General features: G+C 53.5%; 9 protein-coding genes across 9 annotated transcripts; 3 read left to right on the top strand and 6 right to left on the bottom strand.

The window, feature by feature from the left end:
* Positions 1–3,547: 3,547 nt before the first annotated feature.
* CLAFUR5_01026 (Translation machinery-associated protein 20) lies at positions 3,548–4,176 on the top strand (the record flags this gene model as incomplete). Its single annotated transcript, XM_047900174.1, has 2 exons — positions 3,548–3,561; positions 3,618–4,176. 2 exons carry the CDS (start codon positions 3,548–3,550, stop codon positions 4,174–4,176), a joined length of 573 nt encoding a protein of 190 aa, XP_047755887.1.
* A 727-nt stretch (positions 4,177–4,903) lies between these two features.
* CLAFUR5_01025 (uncharacterized protein) lies at positions 4,904–8,032 on the bottom strand (the record flags this gene model as incomplete). Its single annotated transcript, XM_047900173.1, has 1 exon — positions 4,904–8,032. One exon carries the CDS (start codon positions 8,030–8,032, stop codon positions 4,904–4,906), a length of 3,129 nt encoding a protein of 1,042 aa, XP_047755888.1.
* Positions 8,033–8,464: 432 nt separating this feature from the next.
* CLAFUR5_01024 (uncharacterized protein) lies at positions 8,465–9,394 on the top strand (the record flags this gene model as incomplete). Its single annotated transcript, XM_047900172.1, has 1 exon — positions 8,465–9,394. The coding sequence occupies one exon, from the start codon at positions 8,465–8,467 to the stop codon at positions 9,392–9,394; it is 930 nt and encodes a 309-aa protein (XP_047755889.1).
* Positions 9,395–9,734: 340 nt separating this feature from the next.
* Positions 9,735–9,975, bottom strand: CLAFUR5_01023 (uncharacterized protein; the record flags this gene model as incomplete). The annotated part of the gene is made up of 2 exons (XM_047900171.1): positions 9,735–9,896; positions 9,928–9,975. 2 exons carry the CDS (start codon positions 9,973–9,975, stop codon positions 9,735–9,737), a joined length of 210 nt encoding a protein of 69 aa, XP_047755890.1.
* Positions 9,976–11,729: 1,754 nt separating this feature from the next.
* CLAFUR5_01022 (uncharacterized protein) lies at positions 11,730–12,998 on the top strand (the record flags this gene model as incomplete). The annotated part of the gene is made up of 1 exon (XM_047900170.1): positions 11,730–12,998. The coding sequence occupies one exon, from the start codon at positions 11,730–11,732 to the stop codon at positions 12,996–12,998; it is 1,269 nt and encodes a 422-aa protein (XP_047755891.1).
* Positions 12,999–13,684: 686 nt separating this feature from the next.
* Positions 13,685–14,786, bottom strand: CLAFUR5_01021 (AB hydrolase superfamily protein; the record flags this gene model as incomplete). The annotated part of the gene is made up of 3 exons (XM_047900169.1): positions 13,685–13,751; positions 13,814–14,607; positions 14,661–14,786. 3 exons carry the CDS (start codon positions 14,784–14,786, stop codon positions 13,685–13,687), a joined length of 987 nt encoding a protein of 328 aa, XP_047755892.1.
* A 620-nt stretch (positions 14,787–15,406) lies between these two features.
* Positions 15,407–16,966, bottom strand: CLAFUR5_01020 (uncharacterized protein; the record flags this gene model as incomplete). The annotated part of the gene is made up of 1 exon (XM_047900168.1): positions 15,407–16,966. One exon carries the CDS (start codon positions 16,964–16,966, stop codon positions 15,407–15,409), a length of 1,560 nt encoding a protein of 519 aa, XP_047755893.1.
* Positions 16,967–17,211: 245 nt separating this feature from the next.
* CLAFUR5_01019 (uncharacterized protein) lies at positions 17,212–17,944 on the bottom strand (the record flags this gene model as incomplete). Its single annotated transcript, XM_047900167.1, has 2 exons — positions 17,212–17,593; positions 17,889–17,944. 2 exons carry the CDS (start codon positions 17,942–17,944, stop codon positions 17,212–17,214), a joined length of 438 nt encoding a protein of 145 aa, XP_047757033.1.
* Positions 17,945–18,013: 69 nt separating this feature from the next.
* Positions 18,014–18,423, bottom strand: CLAFUR5_01018 (uncharacterized protein; the record flags this gene model as incomplete). Its single annotated transcript, XM_047900166.1, has 2 exons — positions 18,014–18,097; positions 18,151–18,423. 2 exons carry the CDS (start codon positions 18,421–18,423, stop codon positions 18,014–18,016), a joined length of 357 nt encoding a protein of 118 aa, XP_047757032.1.
* Between the last annotated feature and the right edge of the window lie 20 nt (positions 18,424–18,443).

The following is an 18,443-nucleotide window of genomic DNA, read 5'->3' as shown; positions in this document are numbered from 1 at the left end:
CCTTGACTGCCGTTCTGCCTGGACCTTCCAATCCCGTAGGGCTGCAGGAGCGTCGCTCCTGGCCTTCAAAGGGATTACCCACTTCTTCCTAGAGAAGTTGTCTACAATCTCAAGCCAATATTTGTATCCTAGCCTAGAGACTGCGCCCTGAAAAGGCCCACAGATGTCAATGGAGATGAGGGCCAGCCTCTCCCCTTTCCTCTCTGTGGCAGGTCCTTTGAACTTCCTCATGTTTGCAAGGGAGCAGACCTTGCAATTCTGGTGTTCAGAAGGAACAGGAATGGGATCTTTCTTGTCAGTGACTCTATGCAGGTTTCTTAGCAGTCCCTTGCCAAGGTGTGCACATCTTCTATGCCATAGCTCCCACTGATCTTCGGACTCAGTGTTAGCCATAGCGGTACCGTCACGTTCTTGAGAGAGTATGCCAGCATGCTGTGGCTCAAGAATTTCCGAGATCGAGTGGATAAACGGTACTCCTCCTCGAAGTTTGGTCTGGACAACGGGTTTACCAGACAAGGATTTTAGGGTGAAACTGGGTGGTTGGACAGCAAACTGTTGGCTGAACTGATTCCACGAAACAAGACTAACTCCAAGGCCAGGAACAAACAGGACATTTTCTAAGACAATTTGCTTTCCAGAAGGACCACCCATTACTGCACTTCCCATATGTGTAGCTTGTAGATAGCCACCCCCAACCTTGATCCACTTCCTCTTTTGAAGAGGCTTCAGTGTCCTGAATAGTGAATCTTGGTCAGTCATATGTGATGATGCACAAGAGTCAAGCAACCACTCGGACGAGGGGTACTTGCCTTTGGCTTCCACAGTGGAATGGGCAACCTCATCAACATCATCATCTTCTGATGGTATCTCAGGGTCTGATGCGTCTTCCTGGGTCGCATAGGCCCTTGCAGGCTTACTAGAGGAGGCCTTTGGCTTGCGGCTCTCCTTCATCTGCTTTGCAAGGTCCGTCATCACCTTGAGGACATCACGAAGGTTTGGTGATGATGACCTCCTACGAGGTGGTGACGGTTGTCTCTTAGCAGGGTAGGTAACCCTAGCTAGTTTGTCCTTGTTCCTAACAGCCTGCTGAGCTGCAGAAAGGTGTGGGCACTTGCTCATAAAATGGTCACCACCGCAGAGATGGCACGTGAGCTTGCCCTGGAAACCCTTCTTAGCGAACATGGCTGTCCCTTGATGAATCATTGATTCTTGCTTCTCCCTAAGAATTGCAAGAATGTCTTGTGGTGAGAGATTCACCTGGGCATCAATTGCATCGCGAATTGAGCCAAATGAGTCTGGCAGAGCTGCTAAGAGTTGCTGGATCTTTCTGTCCTCAGTCTTGATGTCTTGGAACTGAGGCGAGATTGAAACAGCCCTCCTTGCAATTGAGCTAAGCTCCTGCCAGGCGTCATCTATAGACTGGTCTTCTGTCATCACGAAATTGGTGTATTGCTGAAGCAAACTTCTTCCAGTAGCGAGAAGTCTTCTCTTATATTTAGCTTCAGCCCATTCCCACAACTCCTTCGCATGCCGGATCTCGTATGTCATCTCTTGGTCATCTGTCGACAGACAGATGTACATCTCATACAGGGCCGTTGCATTGTGCCGTCTGTACGATGCCTTCCTTATCGCTTGATCCAAAGGAAGGGATGACTCCGATGATGCAGAGGGTGTCGCTATAGATGGGGTTGCAGCGGGAATGTCCGTGATGATGTCTTCGAGGACCCAGTCAACCTGCTTTGATACCAGGTGTATTCTCATCAGCTTGAACCATGTTTCGTGGTTCTCTCTTGTCAGAAGAGGTGCTGCTCTCTTTCTTATAAACCCAGTCTCGTTCTCCATTTTTTGTAAGTTGAGGGACAGGTTGGCTGCCCTCAGGTAAAAGGATGTATTCGGTCGTACGCGATCGGATCGAAATGGGATAAACCGAACGCGAGGTTGATAGCGGAGAGGATGGCTATCCGCCGGGAAGAGGAGGAAAGTCGGTCGGTAAGGATCGTGTTAGTGCTGAGACACTGTAGCGTAACTCTCTCAGCAGAGGGGGTTTCTGAGACACTGCGGCTCTCTCAGAATGAACAGTTAGTCGATGCGAACGCGATGTCCGGAGAGCGACTCTTCTCAGTAAGCTCGCCCACTTGTCTGAGGTATTGGCACAGGCTCCCTGACTCGGAGTCTGACAGTGCCTCACTAGGCTCTTTCACGTCTTATATGCACCTACAGCGCGGCTGTAGCTTCCTGTGCAATGCGGGTGCGGCCTCCAGTCTGCCTTCCTTTTGTTCTGAAGAGGAATAACTCCAATACGACTTTGTCGAGGGTGAAACACCGAGTTGCTAACCCGGGCTCATAACCTGTTAAACAGGTACGAGTTGCGCAGCAGTGGAAGACGGCGGATCACACAAAAGACGAAGAAGGACCCAATGGGATAGCGTGTATCTACATACAGTATCGCCGGTGTTGGTGTAGGTAGATGCTAGGTGTCCGGATGTTGGCCAGCCTATAGGCTGGCAAACCCTAGTCACGTGATCTAATCACATGACACACCCACACCTACATGCTTGTCCTGCGGCCTGTATGTTCTCAACAATTACTATTACTAATTCTTTATTACCCTATTAAACGACCTTCCTCTTTCTACTACGCCTTTCTAAACCCGTAACGACGCTCTAAGACGTAATAATACCTATTATAAACCCTATCTCGTCGAAGTTATAATTATCCTAGTTAAGGATACTATACTTCTCGATAACGTCTAGATCTTCTATTAGGGCTCGCTAACGATCGTATCTATATATTATACGAACCTTTAGCTTACGATACCGCCTAATAAACCTGTCTGTCTAATTAAGACTAGCGGGCTTAGGACCCTTCTCTTATAGTAATAAATTGGCTATTACTTGTATACTAGCCTTTAATAGCGGGAAACCTCTAAGATCTAGCTTAAGTATATACTTAAGTATTACCCTCTCTTCTAGCTCTATAAGCTTCTTCGAATTAGGCTCGTTGTTACCCCGAGGAGGTCGTCTATTTAATCGATACTCTAGTATAGTTCGAGACGCGTCGTATACCTTTATAGTAAGTCGATTCGTAATTATCGCGTCGCGTTTCGTAGCCTAGATAGCTAAGGTCAGTTTGGCCTCGTTTAAAGATAATATACGCTATAATAGTAGTTGTATAGCCATATCTAACGAAGTGGTACAGTTCTTAGCAAAAGTGGCCCGCTCGGTAGTATGGCCCGCTCGGTAGTAAAGCACGTTATATAGCATTTTAAGGCACGTATTCGATAACGTATATATAGGCGAGCATTTTAGTATATATATTACTATATATAAGCGCTTCGTTATTGCCTAATATACTGTTTTGTTTAAAACGTCGCGGTTTAACGCGACGATCGAGGAAGCCGAGTGCACTAGGTGTTTATGCTAGCGTTCTAGCTCTATCGAGTCGAAAGATTACCCCTCAGTAGGGACTGGGTGTTTTGAAGCCAGAACATTCAGTCGCCGACCTCACTTTCTCCTGCAACACACACCCCATCGTCAAGCATCCCGTCATGTTCAAGAAAGAGTCAGTGCGTGCCGTTATCCCCATGCTCCCTCCCTGCCAACTCACATCACCTCCAGCTTCACCGCCGGCGCCAAGTCGAAGGTCAAGTCCTCCGCCCAGCGAGCCATCCGCGCTAAAGTCCTCGAGACCTACCCACGCATTGAACCATACATCGACGACATCCTACCCAAGAAGGAACAGGTCGATCTGATCAAGCTTCCAGACCGTGTCTCGCTCTACAGCATCAATGGCCAGCCTCTCTTTTGGCAGCACATGGACGATGCCATCATCCCACACTTGAAGATCATTCACAGATATCCCTGGTGCTTCACAAGAGTGAGGATAGACCGGGGCGGCATCAGATTCGTGCTCAGTGGTGCTACGCTTATGACGCCGGGTCTGACATCGCCGGGAGGAAGGTTGCCGGGCGGGAAAGAGTCAGAGGAGTGGGCGAACGATGGGAAGGAAATTGAGGAGAGAGAAGTTGTGGTTGTGGATGCAGAGGGTAAGGAGAATGCGTGCATGGTTGGTGTGCTGAAGATGGGTACTGCTGAGATGAAGGAGAAGAAGAAGGGTCCCGCAATCGAGAATGGGCACTACGTCGGAGATGGGCTGTGGAAGCTGGACTTGAATTGAAGATACCCATGACACGCTATCACCGCGACATCTCACGTGAGTCGACTACAGCCGGAGGAAGGAGAAGTCGCGATAGACCTGGGAATATCTGACACAGCAGACGCTCCCTGGGTGGGAGACTGGTGCTCTACCTCGTAAGAAGTGGCTTGAACTTCAAGGTCTTGTGGCAGGCTGTGCTAGCAATTGAAGTCAGACCCCACCACGATCTTCCAGCTCCAAGCACCACCTCTGAGATCATGCCATCGCATTCGTGAGACCGCTTAGGGGCCAAAGACAGTATCGAGATAAACGACATGCTCAGTACTGATCCCTGTGCACTGTCTAGAACGCACAGTTGATAAAACGTCTCAAGCTATTCTACATGCTCGGACTTATACAGTGAATAATTCTCCACCGTCCAAGCGCCTCGCTAGCTGTGAACTTTGATAACAACACTGTAGACCATGCTGGTGCATTTTGACCACTACTCACTCATCGTTACATCCTCTTCGGGCTCTCTGACCTCCGCATATGATTTCTTCTGACCTCGTAAACGCGAACCTTCGATAATGTCTGTCTCGAATGGACGATTCGCCCCATTGATAGGAACATGCTTCAGACCATCCACTTCTTTCTGCAGCTTATTCTTTCTGTGCCTCGAACGCGTGCGACTAGTGCGTGCTAATTCAGTCTTCCCTGAGGCGCTGGTGGCGGTGTCATTGACTGTCGGTGGTGCATCCTGACCATTCTAATCGCCTGGATGATCCGCTTCTCTCGTGGCTTTCAGGTACGTATCGAAGAATCCTAGGATGCGCTGCAAGTCTCTGTGCTTGCCAAGTACCGTCACGACCTCTTGAAGTAAGCCTCGACGGTCCCAACCAACAATCACGTTGGTGTCGCTCCATTCAAAACCACCATCTGCGTTCTCGTCCTCGAACAGTGGGCCAGTAAGTCCTTGAAGAAGCTCTTTGACCTTCCCGTGCAAGCCTTCGGCGCCAATGCGCTTTGCATACATGACGAGATAGAAGCGAAACTCGTCTTTGGCTCCCAAGGTCTGTGATGCAGCGATGCGGTTCTCGAGGTGTGCAATTGAGACTGCCGACTCAAAGCCTTCAAAGCCTTCTGCAGATAACAATTGCTTGACCAGCCGCTGCAGAAAGTATGCGCGTCCTTTCATGAGCGCGTGTGCAGTAGTATTTCGCTCCAGCAGCGGTATGATACCGGCAGAGATATTCTCGGGGTTAATTTCATCCAGCATGGATGACTGCTGACCAGCGATATTGGATCTTGAGTTGCTGGCAACCGCGGCAACGGAACTGTCGGCCGTATTCCAGTACTGCGAGCCAACAGACCACCACGATTCGCTCAAGCGCTGCCAGGAAAACATGTTGGGGTTATAAGCAAACCCATCGCCGTTGCTCATGCCAAGGATAATGCGTCCTTGAGAGTTGAGGCGTGCAAACATGAGACTAGGGCCTGCGGTGAGATGTCCTTGCTGTGCCTGTGCAGCTACGTCTAACACCGGGGCCAGTTGCACTGGGGGATGTGGCGCAGCCATAGTCCTCAAGTCCCACACATAACAAGTGCCAACTGCGGTAACGGCCATGAGCCACCAGCCCCTGCAATCCAGTATGACAGGCTGCGCTTCTAAAACCACAGCACTCATAAGCCTGCGGCCAGCCGGCGTCCAGACATGGATGGTGCCATCTTCGCAGCCTGCTACCCAGAAGTTTCTGTTGCCTGTGACCAGCAAGACCGCACGGGGCAAAAAGTCTTGCCAAAGGATCTGACCCTGCTTCGTGAGCGTGATCCGTGTTGGGTCTTTATCCTGTGCGCGGCCAGTCCGAGATGGTCCCGAGGCATTGCGCACCTCAAAGATGATCCGTGCATCGCTGTCCTGTGTATCTACAGCCATCGCATCACCGGGTTTCCCGGCAGGTCGGTTGTTGTCCAACGGCCGCTGAATGGTCGTCCTTATCATCGGCACAGCGAGACGAGTCTGGCTTGCTGTCAAGCTCGGGTTTACCAGAGCCGGTCGCAGAGCATCGGGTACCTCGATTGGACGGGTAGTCGCCGACGCAGAGCTGGCTGGCACAAGCCCATTTTCCGTGTTATGAACGATAGGCGTGGCACCAGACAGTTGTATTGCCTGCACTCGTTTCTCGCCTCCTCTGCTATCACCGTCTGCGTCCGCGATTTCTGCATACTTTCGCTTGTTGCCGAATAGCAGGCTGGCAAGACCACCTTTTGGTAGTCCATCATAAGGCTTACTCAGGTCAAGAATCTTGGCTGGCTCGTCCGATGTACTCCCACCTTGCCTGACCGCGGCCTGCAATTGTGGCTTTGGAAGGTTCGCTTCGCCTTGATTGGAAGTCGATAGCAGCAATGGTGCGACTCGCTTCTTGCCATCCTTTGTGATGGTTACTCGCTGCTTCAGTTTGTCCACTCTCTCAACTCGAGGGTCTTTGGGCGCTGCCGGCACCGGAACGGGCTCAGGGTCAACGCCATTCGCCATTTGAGCATCGCCAGTTTCTTGCGTGGAAGCATCACCATTGACCAAGGTGCCTACTGGAGCATGTCCCTCTCCCATGAGCTCGCCCATACGACCCTCGACCACCTTGATCTCGTCTGCTTTGCTCCCCTCTTCCAGGCGCAGAGCATCCGCACTCTCGACCAAGCCCACCTTGCGCCCCGCTCCATACTTCGCAAGCGCTTTGTCATACTCGTTGTGAGGCGCCGGGTAGCCAAGCTCGCCTTTCTCGAAGACCATTGCTGCAATAGTACCGTCCAAGGAGGTAAGGAATAATGTCTCTCCATCGGGAGTCCAAGCCAGATCGCTGATGGCCTTTGCGCTAAGCTCGCTGGTGGTGACGAAAGGTCGTGGAAAGCTTGTGTTCCAGACGCTGAGAGTCTTGTCCTGTCCCGCGCACGCCACGACAGTCACTGCGCCAGGCGAGACGTAGTTCTTGGGGTCTTGTCCCGGCGGCGGAGGTTCTCGACAGAACAAACGGGGCGAGAAAGCGCAGACCTCGACTGGTCCCTCATGGCCAATGAGGTTGATCTCACTATCCCAGCTGCCTCTATTGACAATCGCAACAGAGCTGACAGGGCCATTGACAGCATTAGCAGCGGCGATATGAGCGCCCTCGGGACTCCACGAGCATCTTCGAAAGTAGGTCGTCAACGGTGAAGTACTGAACGGCGCGGTAACTGTCGTTTCGAGAGTAAAGTTGCTCGTCTGATCGTAGGCTGTGGCGTTTGGAGGGGGCGAAGTGAAGCGGTAGATCTTGATGCTCCTGTCATCGGAGGCCGTTGCAAAGTACTTGTTGGCTGGGTCAAACGTGATGCCTTTGACGTGCGATTGATGCTGTGCCAGCGTCTTCAGCTTCTCGAAGGTGCTGCCTGACCACACGACGACCTTGCTGTCCAGGCCGACGGACACGAGGATTGAGCTGTCGCAGCTCCAGCCCAGATCTTGCACATCGTTGTCGTGCCCAATCAGCCGCCGGAAGATCCTCCAGTTCTCGACGGGCGGCGTCTCGTTGCTGCCGAACGTCGCGTGCGATGGCGGTCCGGGGTCGAGTGTGTAGACACATACGATCTTGTCGTCGGCACCGGAGGCCAGGTACTTGCCGTTGGGACTGAAGCGCACGGAGTGGACGGTGCCCGAGTGGTAGGACAGCGATGCGAGCTGCTTGGGCTTGGTGTAGGCGGGGTTCGCGGCGTTGAGGATGGCTTCGGTGGACCAGATGCGCACATGGCCATCTCCCGCCGCCGTGGCCAGACGCGTGCCGTCGGGCGAGACGTGGCAGCTGTACACCTCGTGGTCCTTCTTCTCGCCGCCGTGTATCAGCCAGCTCGGCTTGGTGAAGCGCATCGTCGCGGCGACGGGACGTCTACTTCATCGTTGGCTGCTAGCTATGGATGGGGTATCGACTGTGTCGTGTACAGTATGGATTGAGCCGTGTGGTGACATTGGTGGTGGTGGACGACGAAGACGGAAGTGAAGCTGTACCTGCACCTGCACCTGCACCTGCACCTGCACCTGCACCTGCACCTGCACCTGCACCGGTGCCTTTCCAACCTACGTCTGCTAGAACACGCCATCCAGCTGCCACACACTCCAGCTGGACGCGACAGACATGAGCCGCGTATTAGCGCGACCACGTCTATCACTTAGTGGAACATTGATTAAGCTCGGCATTGCCGTGCCCGTGCCTCGGTCTCGGTGCGCCACCAAGCTGCATCGACGGGCAACTTTTCGCTCTACATGCACCTCAACTTGCTGTATCTCGACATCACCGCAACAATGTCCGAATACTGGAAGTCTACGCCCTCGTACTGGTGCAAGTTCTGCAGCCAGTATGTGCGCGACACGAGCATCGAGCGGAAGAACCACGAAGCAAGCGCCAAGCACCAGAACAACATCCAGCGCAGTCTGCGAGAGCTGCACAAGAACAAGGAGCACGAGACGCGTGATAAGCAGCGGGCAAAAGATGAAGTGGCCAGACTCAACGGCATGGTTGGCGGGAAAGCTGGCAGTGCGAAGAGTCCTGCGGCAGCGAGTGTTGTACCAGCGGCCAAAGGGCCTCGAACGACAGCACCGGCCATGACTTCTGCCGCGCAACGCAAAGCACACGCGGAGCAGCTCGCAGCTCTGGGCGTGGAGTTGCCGGACGAGCTGAAGAAGGAGGTCGCAGGAGTTGGCAGCTACCAAGTTGTCAACGCGAGGTCGGTAGAGCCCGCAGAGGGTGGTTCTGTGAGCGTAAATCGCTCGCTAGCAGAAATCCTTGCAGAGGCGAAGCGAGAGGGGCAGGATACCGACAACGAGTCAAAGTCTGCCGTGAAGACCGAAGAAAGTGTCGAGACGCTTGCAAAAGGCGTATACAAGCGCAAGGCCGACAACGAGGACGACGATATTCGAGACGAGGAAGCTGCGCCGAAGAGGAGAGCATGGGGCCGCAATCTCAAGAAGTACCCCGGCAGTCACACGAACGACGACGACACAGGCGACCTGGATGCACTCCTGAGTGGTGTAAAGAGGAAGCCTGACCACCCTAAAGCCTTGCCAAAGAACGAGAGCGAGGCTGTCAAGCAGGAAGAGGGCGATGATGGGATGGAAATGCTTCAGACCATTCCGGATGTCGAAAGATCAGCAGGAGACGCACGCGAGAAGCAGTCTTCTGAAGCACCAACGACACCTGCTGTTGTGTTCAAGAAGAGGAAGGGCAAGAAGTAATCTCATCCGACAGTCTAGCAGTCATGCCGCTGCGCTGTAGAACTCTACTCGCGACATCACATACCGCTCCTCTTGTGCGCGCTGCCGATACCAAGTATTTGACATGGTATCCACCGGCTCAAGGTGCGAAATCTCCGACGACGCTCCCCAGGAACTGAGACGCCTGGAACCCAACTTGGATCACGTTTGCTCAGCCATCTGCAGCACTGTCACACAAATGGCGTGTGACATGTCATGGTATGTCACATACAATGAACGGGTGAGTCGCGGCAACACCTGCATGGCAACAAGCTATGCCCTCGATAACACGGCAAGAAGCTTGCGGCCATGTTTGCGTCCCTCAAAACAGCCATACGACAACAAGACCCTCCCGCTCAGGCTTTTTGCGAGCCCACTCGGAGATTTGTGAATTGATGAAAGATGAGTTCACGGAGCGGCCGGTGGCGAAGCGGTCGGAACGTGGCGTGCGGTAAGTGTCGTCCGTATCTTCAACGCCGCTCTTCTGTTGTGGCCATACACATCTGCTCACTTACGCCGTGCACTGCGCGGGCTTGCACCAAGCTCTTAGCCAGCAGTGACATGGCTGGTATGCAAGATATGTCACGTTGCGAACGCGGTAAAACTTGACACCCGAAAGCGCGAGGATGGCGCACAGATCCCGGGTCGACTATCACTGAAGTGCCACAACACTGAAAGATGCCTGCATCATGCAGTTGTTGATCTAGATCCATCTGGAGTGCATCCCGGTCTGTTTTGAGGGACTGACTGTTCACGAGTACCGGAATGTCACCAACATGTGTTAGGTCAAAAGCTCGAGGTACGCACATGGTAGCCTACCGCTATGCTGACTACCTTACATATATGTGAGCCGAGAAGCGTGTCTCGCACGCGTCGTCATGAAGACCACGTTGGCTTGAGGTCCAGCGATGGCCAGCGTTTGCTGAGATTCGGCTTGCTCGCTTGCGCATGGGGCTCTGCAGCCCTCGTGCTGTTTCACCTGCACCCATGTTGTGATACCAACTGTGAAAGCAGAGTCTTGAAGTGCCTGCCACGTTTACGGGCCTGTCTGGCCTTGTACCGCGACTGTATGTCTGGCGTTCTGGGAGGCCCTGCGGACACCATTATAGCAGTGCAGATGGTAACACTCTGCCACAGATGACGAAATGCAGCATGATCCCTGAGCAAGGCAACGATCTTGCCATAAATTTGCCTCGACGGACAAAGCATCAAGAGTGCCCGCGCCACCACACCAGATGTTTGCTTTTCAACTCGTACTTGTGATCTCACAACCACACATCAGCGTGCATTGAGGAGGCGAGCAGCTGATTTGAAGTGGAGTATGAGCTGATGCGATGGAGCAGGCCTAGACAAGATCATGTCAACAGCAACCGTGGAGGACGCATCGGCGTTTGTGTCCTGGCCCCCAATTCCCCAGGCGACGGTCTCACATGGCCATTTGCAAGCCCTGGCGGGAGGGCGCCTCGACGCCCCATTTCGGCCCGCAACATGCAGCCATCGCCAGCTCCTGCACCGACTCTAAAGTCATGGCGAAGGACGATGCAGATTGACTATACAACGTCTGGTGCCGCCCACTGCCTAAGATTATATCTAGAAGCGCCTTTGCCCAGGCTCTAGCCTTGAAAGGACATAGGGTCGACGCCCGCGGTAGCTAAAGGTGGATGTAATGCTTCTTCGGGCGTTCATTCGCACAGCCTACACCGGTGCTGCAAGTAGTGCATTGAGATCCAGGGCCCAAGCTCACACACGACAAGGTACAAGTGACTTGAGGCTCTGCGAGCACACTGTGCACTGAGCAGTGCATGCCATGCATAAAGCTGTCAGTTCAGGTAGGCCATGGGCCACAAAGATATCGACTGCGCTGCAGAGAAGCCGCAAAACCGTGTTCTCAAACTTGATTCTTCCGACCGCCATCTGCTTCGCCCTTCCTGCCTTCGAACTTACCCACGAGCCGTATAGCATTACTGCGACATCCTCGTCAGTGAAAGCTAGGACTGCCGCATCGATTGCCTGGCCATATACATTGCCACTTTGTTCTGGCTAACGGGGGTACTCCGAAGTGCATCGTTGCATCGACGCTGCACAATTACTTCACATCAACAGCAAGACACCATTTAGCACTTTGACCAATTGCAGCAACGGGGCTTGGGAGGTCAACGACAGTGAGCAAGTGGTAACATTCAGCATGGACCTTACATATGTCGACAGTCTGCAGACCTGTCCGTTGGATGTCCAGTGTGACAAGGACATATGCTCAAGCGATCATCATTATCTTGCCGGCTGCAATCCTGTACCAAGACTAGGATTTGCTGTCCCTATGCGCCGATTCCTGGACGAGTCCGATCGCTTCATGTTTACGCCACTCACAGACCAGGTGGACGGTCCCGAATCATGGTGCTGTTCCTCTCCTTCCGCTGGATCTGCTCAATTAAATGGACACGCGATCTTTGATCCACAGGCTGATCGCCGGCACCCTTCCCCTGCGAGCAGTGCTCTGAAGTCATCTCTGACGGGCAGTGCTCGCAGCGACTGTAGAGACTCATCCTGGGCGTCGCCCGAGCTTGCTATCGTCTCAAACCTGACACTCTATGGCCAGGAGGAAAGCGTTGCCTTCGTCCATGGCGGCTATCTGTCTTACGGAGAGCAAGGGAACGGCGCCATCGGCGATTGTGTCGCGCTCCACGACGTTCAGAGACGCGCCGACGACCAGCCTTCCGTATCAGCTTTCGAGGGGACGGACGCGCGGTATGAAACATACGGATCATTTGCTCAGGAAGGATACCATCCAATTGCTTCAGCAGATGACGACACCTCCGAGACATCCCACAGCGTACCATACTCTCAATACTGCCCAACGGAAGAAGTCCCACGGCGTAGCTCGCAAGTGCCTGACTTCAGGCGCCGTCGCACACAATCCTCTCGATCAATCTCATCATCAACGGCAAGAGTCAACAAGCGGCCTCAGATGAATCAACGGTCGTCTTCGTATCATCACAGCCCCAAGAGTGGTACTACTGATCCCCGTATCACGACGGCGGGCAACAGAGCGTTCCCTTGTCCGCTCGCCGTCTACGGGTGCCCCTCAACATTTGGGTCGAAGAATGAATGGAAGCGCCATTTTTCGACCCAACATATGCGGCTCGGGTTCTGGCGCTGTGATCAATGCGGAAGCGCTGATACCGACCGAAAGCAGAATGACTTCAATCGCAAGGATTTGTTCATACAACATGTCCGCCGAATGCACGCTGCGGAAACGTCTCGAGCATCCACGGGAAGGAGATCGCTAGCGAGGAGCAGTAAGGGGAACGAAGAAGACCAAGTCATGGCCGAAATCGCAAAGAGTTGCTACCAACCACTGCGGTCGAGCCCAGAACATAGCGGCTGCTTGTTCTGCGAGCAGGAGTTCCATGGACAAGGAACGTGGAATGATAGAATGGAACACGTGGGACGACACATGGACTCCGAGAAGAAGAGCAACTCCAGTCCTACAGACCCAGGAGACTGGAGAATAGATGCGATGGTCCAACAGTGGATGACCAAAGTGGGCATCATCAGTTCTCGGGGCACACAATGGCTGATTAACTGAAAAATGTGGTCGTACGCGTAGAGATTGCTTTTCATATCCCGCGAACTAATGATGTACGTTGAGGCGAGATGATACCCTTATTGAGCATTTGTGTCGTATAGACTTGCTGTAAAGATCTCTTTTCCAGCTATCTCTCGAATGGAGACTAGTGGCCAGCCAAGGCGTCTTACACGTGTCTCGATCTCATGCGCAGCCACCACGTTATGCATCGTGCGCCAAAAGCATGGCGGCTATGGCCAGAGCAACACGGCACAGGGACGGGAACATTGCATAGCTAGCGGATGTACTTTTTAGCGTGATCCTTCGTGCTTGTTACGACGAAGAGGCGTCTTCCGGAACGCCGTCGAGATAGGCGGGAATGACCCTACATCATCGTGTCACTGGTCGAAGGTCTCGACTAGGAAGTCGCCATAATATGCAGGAAGACGATCTCATCATTGCCTTGAAGTCCACAGATCTGGACCACGTCAGCCCGAGTGTCTGCTCCGCCCGAGACTCTGAGCGGTCAAATGACAGGGTGCTGGGGATAAACATCTTCTCAATTGATATCTGTGCTCCGAAAAGTTTGATCACGCACTCCTTCCGATTGTCCGTTCTTCAGTGATGATCCCTGACATGGGCGAGACGACCGAGGCACTCTTGACTTTCGCCACTTCAGTCTTCTCCAGCCTCAGTCGGCACTCCCTTCACGCAGAATTTGGCATCATGGCGGACAGACCTTGCTCCGCCGTAATGTCTTTACCAAGCAACCACCTGTAGAGACCGGACAGATCAGCAATCCCCTCGCCACTCGGCATGCTCAGCTCGAGACTCACCCAACGCCAATCAACTGATCCGCAGTCGCCTTGTTCGAAACCTCGATTCCCGGCATGAAGATATGATGACCATGAGGACACCCAGGGTAGAAGTCCAGCTTCGTCTTGACGCCGGCCTCCTTCAGCATCTCTTCCCAAATCAAGCCTTCATCGCGAAGTGGATCCATCCCATCCACTTGAAAGTACGCAGGGGACTGCTTCGACAATGGCGCCTTAGATCGAATGACATGTCGCCAAGGAGATTCCGCGTCCCAGCTGGTATGTCCCTGCAACGCGGCAAGAGCTGAGGTCGGCAGGATAGGCGCGTTCTTGTTCTGCTCGTAAGCCTTGAAGTAAGGCTTGAACTTCTCAGGCACACTTTCCTCGTCCATAGTGGACGGAACGCAAAGGTACTGTCCAGTGATCGGGTGCGTCAATTCGTTCTCGATGGCATGTGTAGCCGCGACAGCAGAGTTTGTAGCGCCAGCAGAGACACCACTGACGATGAAGCCTTGCTTGAGATCTGCACCAAGTTCGGCTGCATGCTCATCGAGCCATTTGACAGTGTCCCAGGCATCTTGAGGGGGCACTGGAAACTTGTGCTCGGGCGACATGCGATAGCTTGGAGAGACGACAGTAGCGCCAAACGCTCGCACGTAAGCATGGGCGAAAGCTGTGTTGGCGTCTTTGCTTCCACTAATCCAGCCTCCACCGAAGAACATCACGATGAGAGGGCTGCCGGAGGGAGGAAGACTTGTTGGCCTGTATATGTTTGTGGAGTTCTTGTGCCCGTCGCGCGCTGGGATATCAATGACCTGGTGAGTACCGTTAGATGCATTATCGCATTACACTCGCTGATGATATTTACCAATTCATGTATGCTTGTTTCTGGAGGGCCAAGCATCTCAAGGCCTTGCTCCGCGAGGAGCGCGATAGCACCACGGACATCCTGCCAGTTGTCCCACTCCAGTGCAGGTTGGGGATTGGCGGTCATCCACTTGGAAGGCAACGTAAGTAAGGCTTATAGCATACTTGATCATTACACTTGCCGCTTGCACTTCAGGATGTATCTCGGACGACTGCCTGAGGGACTCCTGGTCGAGCAACATCTCGGCGATTGCTTATGACTTGGAGTATGCTTGGGGTGTTGGAAGAAGATGCAGAGAAAGGAATGCCGTGGTGCCACGGCGTGTACTGCAGTGTAAGAGCGAGAGTGTGCTTCCCAGTACACACCGGCGCTTATTATATGGACTCTAATTAGTCAGCTCTCAAGGCCTCTTGGTCAGATCCTACGGGTCGTCACAGCTGCAGAAGCGTGCCCGAAGCGTACTTACAAATCGAAACCACAATCAGCATGTCAGACGGACTAATGCCAATGGGTGGGTCTGCCACGCATACTACGAGGCATGCCTGTCCTCTCCTCTCGCTAAGAGTGATGGGTCATACTACTGCATGATGGGTCGATGCACGCTCTCGGTCCGCCCTCGAGACGCTACGAGAGCCTACTGATGCACCTTTATTCCTCGTCGTAGCACCGGGTGGAAGATGACGTTGCGAAAGAGCTTGCCACAGCAGGCGAGGTACATAACAACGCAATACTTATTGAAGATCGGGTTACTTACTACGTGTAGATCCGTTTGTAGGCATCTGAACAACCACAGTGCCCTGCGAATCGAGCCACTGGAGTCCAGATTTGCGCACCTTGCTATTGCTCGCAACGTAGAGCAGCAGGTAAACGTGCTGTACGACTTCACCCCAGCAGTATACTCGGATCGTGCTATGACCTGTGCTGACTTCCGTGCCGCAACATTCGGCTGGTCTGCCGTGGCGCTCTTCCGTCCGCTCGCTGTTGCTTCGGAAACAAGTGTCTGGCTCGCGAGTACACCAGACACCCCAGCCTGCATTGCCGCCAGCTATATAGTGCTCCAAGTTTCGCCAGAATGCTGCGAGTTGTTCAGAGGGCCAGCTAGGCATCTGCATACGCCAGTGGCCACGTTCTAGGTTGTCGATAGCCCGGATCTCCAGTGTAGGCTTGAAGCACTTGGCGATGTCGCCGGCGATCAGTCGTTGCAAAGCTGGTGTAACATGGGTCCCGAATTGCTGACCTACTGCTGCAGTGGGTGGAAATATGGCAGCTGGCAATGAGTGCATGTCGACAGGCTTGTGGCTGTGGGCAGTGGTCTCATCGCGTTCAGTAGCTGAGGTTGGGGCGTGAACAGCTTCAATGCCAGCTACCTGATGCGTCTGCTTAAGAGTTGCTCCATACTTTATGGGAGATGTGTTCTCGCGCTGCGACGCTGCATTTTGTGGCACCCTCCCGCGAAAGTTTAGAGACTGTGGACCTGGATCGCTAGCGGACCTTTGCGACGTGCGAGCTCGGCGTCTGAGGCTTCCAGCCTCGTCGCTCACCGAGTACGAAGTCGGCAGCTCTGAAGAGTTCCCGTTTGCGCCGCTGATTTTGTCTCTGCCAACAACGCCCTGCGTGGATTTACGGCGCTTGGCCGGACTGGGGAAGCGTAGTGCGCTCCGAGCAGTCGCCGGAGTGGTTGCATGACGCTGCTGGCTGGTAGACGATGGATTCTCATTGAGTCGTTTTCTTTTGCTTGAGCGAGCAAGTGCCGGTGAGATCAGGTATGAGGACTGGCTCCAAGGGGCATTGCCAGGCCACGAATAGCTGCGACTCGATCTTGGAGCTGTTTCCGTAACAAAAGGTGGGATGGCACATCTGGCGGGGGTAACTTTGCACGGTGTCGGTATGGCATAGTCGATCGTATGCGTTGTAGCTCCCAGCGTTGCTTCGTGTACTGCGGTCTTCCTCGGTGTCTTGGTGCAGGAGATACGCGACGGCGTCGGGAGCTGACTTTCAAGCGCTGTGTATGCCAGCTGCGTATCTTCGACATAGGTGATAGCGTGTGCGACTTGGATGTCGAAAACACGCAGCGGCTGGCTCGCGGCTTGCTTCTGGGGCGAAGCGCGGTGGGAAATGCTTGATTGCTCTTGAGCATAGATGTGGTCTTTCAGACGATCCAACGGTTGTCGCGATGTTCCAGGGTGGCGTCGAAGCGCGCGGTTGGAGTCGAGATCAGCATACGCCTCAGCTTGGAAGATGAATTGCTCGTCGTCCCTCAGACCGCTTCTCGCGCCAGCGTGAACCAAGAGGCGCGTGTGAACCATGACTCGTGAAGTCCATGGCGATAATAGCAAGGATGTACCAACAATGGAGTGATATCTCTGGTTCAATGCCGCGGGGTGGATGTCTGTCGAGAAGTATGAAACGGGATGTGTGGATGTGGTGTAGTCGAGTCGAGTGGTGGAGGTCAGTTGCTCTTGCACGTGCGCGAGCAACAACAAAGGCCGGGCCGATCGGCGATCGGCAAGCGGGCTTCCGGCTGCGGCATGACGCACGTGCACGTAATCCACTATGTAGCGTCTTTCGTCTTTCTCCGTCTCCTGATTAGCTCGATACGATTTATGCCCAGATTCGTCTCCCACGCCGCCTTGCTTAGTGACTTGGCCAATGTAACCGTCTCGTGCTCAAGAAGCGAGGGAAGGTGTTCGAAAGTGGAGCCGTGGAAGCGCACCGTTACATACGACGCTTCGGCCATTGGAGCTTCGCGTTCCCGGGCGCATCTTTTCAGTGGGCCTAGCTTGATGTGCCGGTGACTTTGCCTGTTGGGTTTGGTGAAGACGTGCGATTTCTGCACCTTGCGTCTGTTGATGATATCGTTGTTCAGATCGAAGGCCGTGAATGGCAGCTGGTTATCTGCTCCGATTTGATGTTCCAACGAGTCGATCGGAGCCCTGGAGAATGACCTGGGTCCGGGTGCTGAGGTTGGGGACACATTCGTGGTAGCGACCAGAATTTCAAACAATCGCAATGTGTCCTCAGTCAGGCCTTTATTCATAACATTACCAGCACAACAAGTGTCCAGTATGGTCAGCACATCGGCTTGAGCGTGGTGTAAAAGGCTGTGCTCGGATTTGTTCCAATGCGCTTCGGCTGTCAGTCTACCTGATCCAACAGCTGCAGTCCCATCTCGTTCTCTGCCAATGGTCAGCATTCACGTCGCAGTTGTCGCGTTCGTATCATCCTTACCCTACGAACCATACACCGTCAGGGGCGCCAATCCCATGCCCCGTATAGTAGATCATTAGGAGATGTGTACGACATGGCCCGTCGTGTTCCAAAATGAACTTGTTGATACCAGTGTCAAGCTGCAGCTACGGCGATTTCACATCGTTAAGTTCGAGCACTTCTGTAGGAAAGTGAAACTGATCGCGGAACAATTTTTGCAGCTCTTCTACCTGCTCATGTTATTGTCAGCACGGCGAAGATAGTCGAGTCTGAACGCACCTACTTCTGCTCCACATTGGAGATCTCGATCCAGGTGTTCGGCCCATCGAATAATCAGAACATTCACTTCTTGATATTGACATGATAGCTGAAGAGCGTCACAAACAGTCTTGTCGAAGACTACTTGCATGCGAGGGTTTCCGATTCCAGGTAGATCACCGACTACACTATCAATCGGCGAAGCAAGCCTGTTGGAAGTCGTGCCGAAGGGCGTCTTGTTCGTCTCGATGGATAGATGCCCTTCGGCATGGCTAATGTTAAGCTCTGCGAGGACCATGGTGCAGTGCGCTTGTTTGC

The sequence above is a fragment of the Fulvia fulva genome, chromosome 1 (genome assembly GCF_020509005.1).
Source record: "Fulvia fulva chromosome 1, complete sequence".
NCBI classification, from domain to species: domain Eukaryota; kingdom Fungi; phylum Ascomycota; class Dothideomycetes; order Mycosphaerellales; family Mycosphaerellaceae; genus Fulvia; species Fulvia fulva.
Note: the sequence above shows the minus strand (reverse complement) of the source record. Positions and strands in the feature narration are given on the sequence as shown.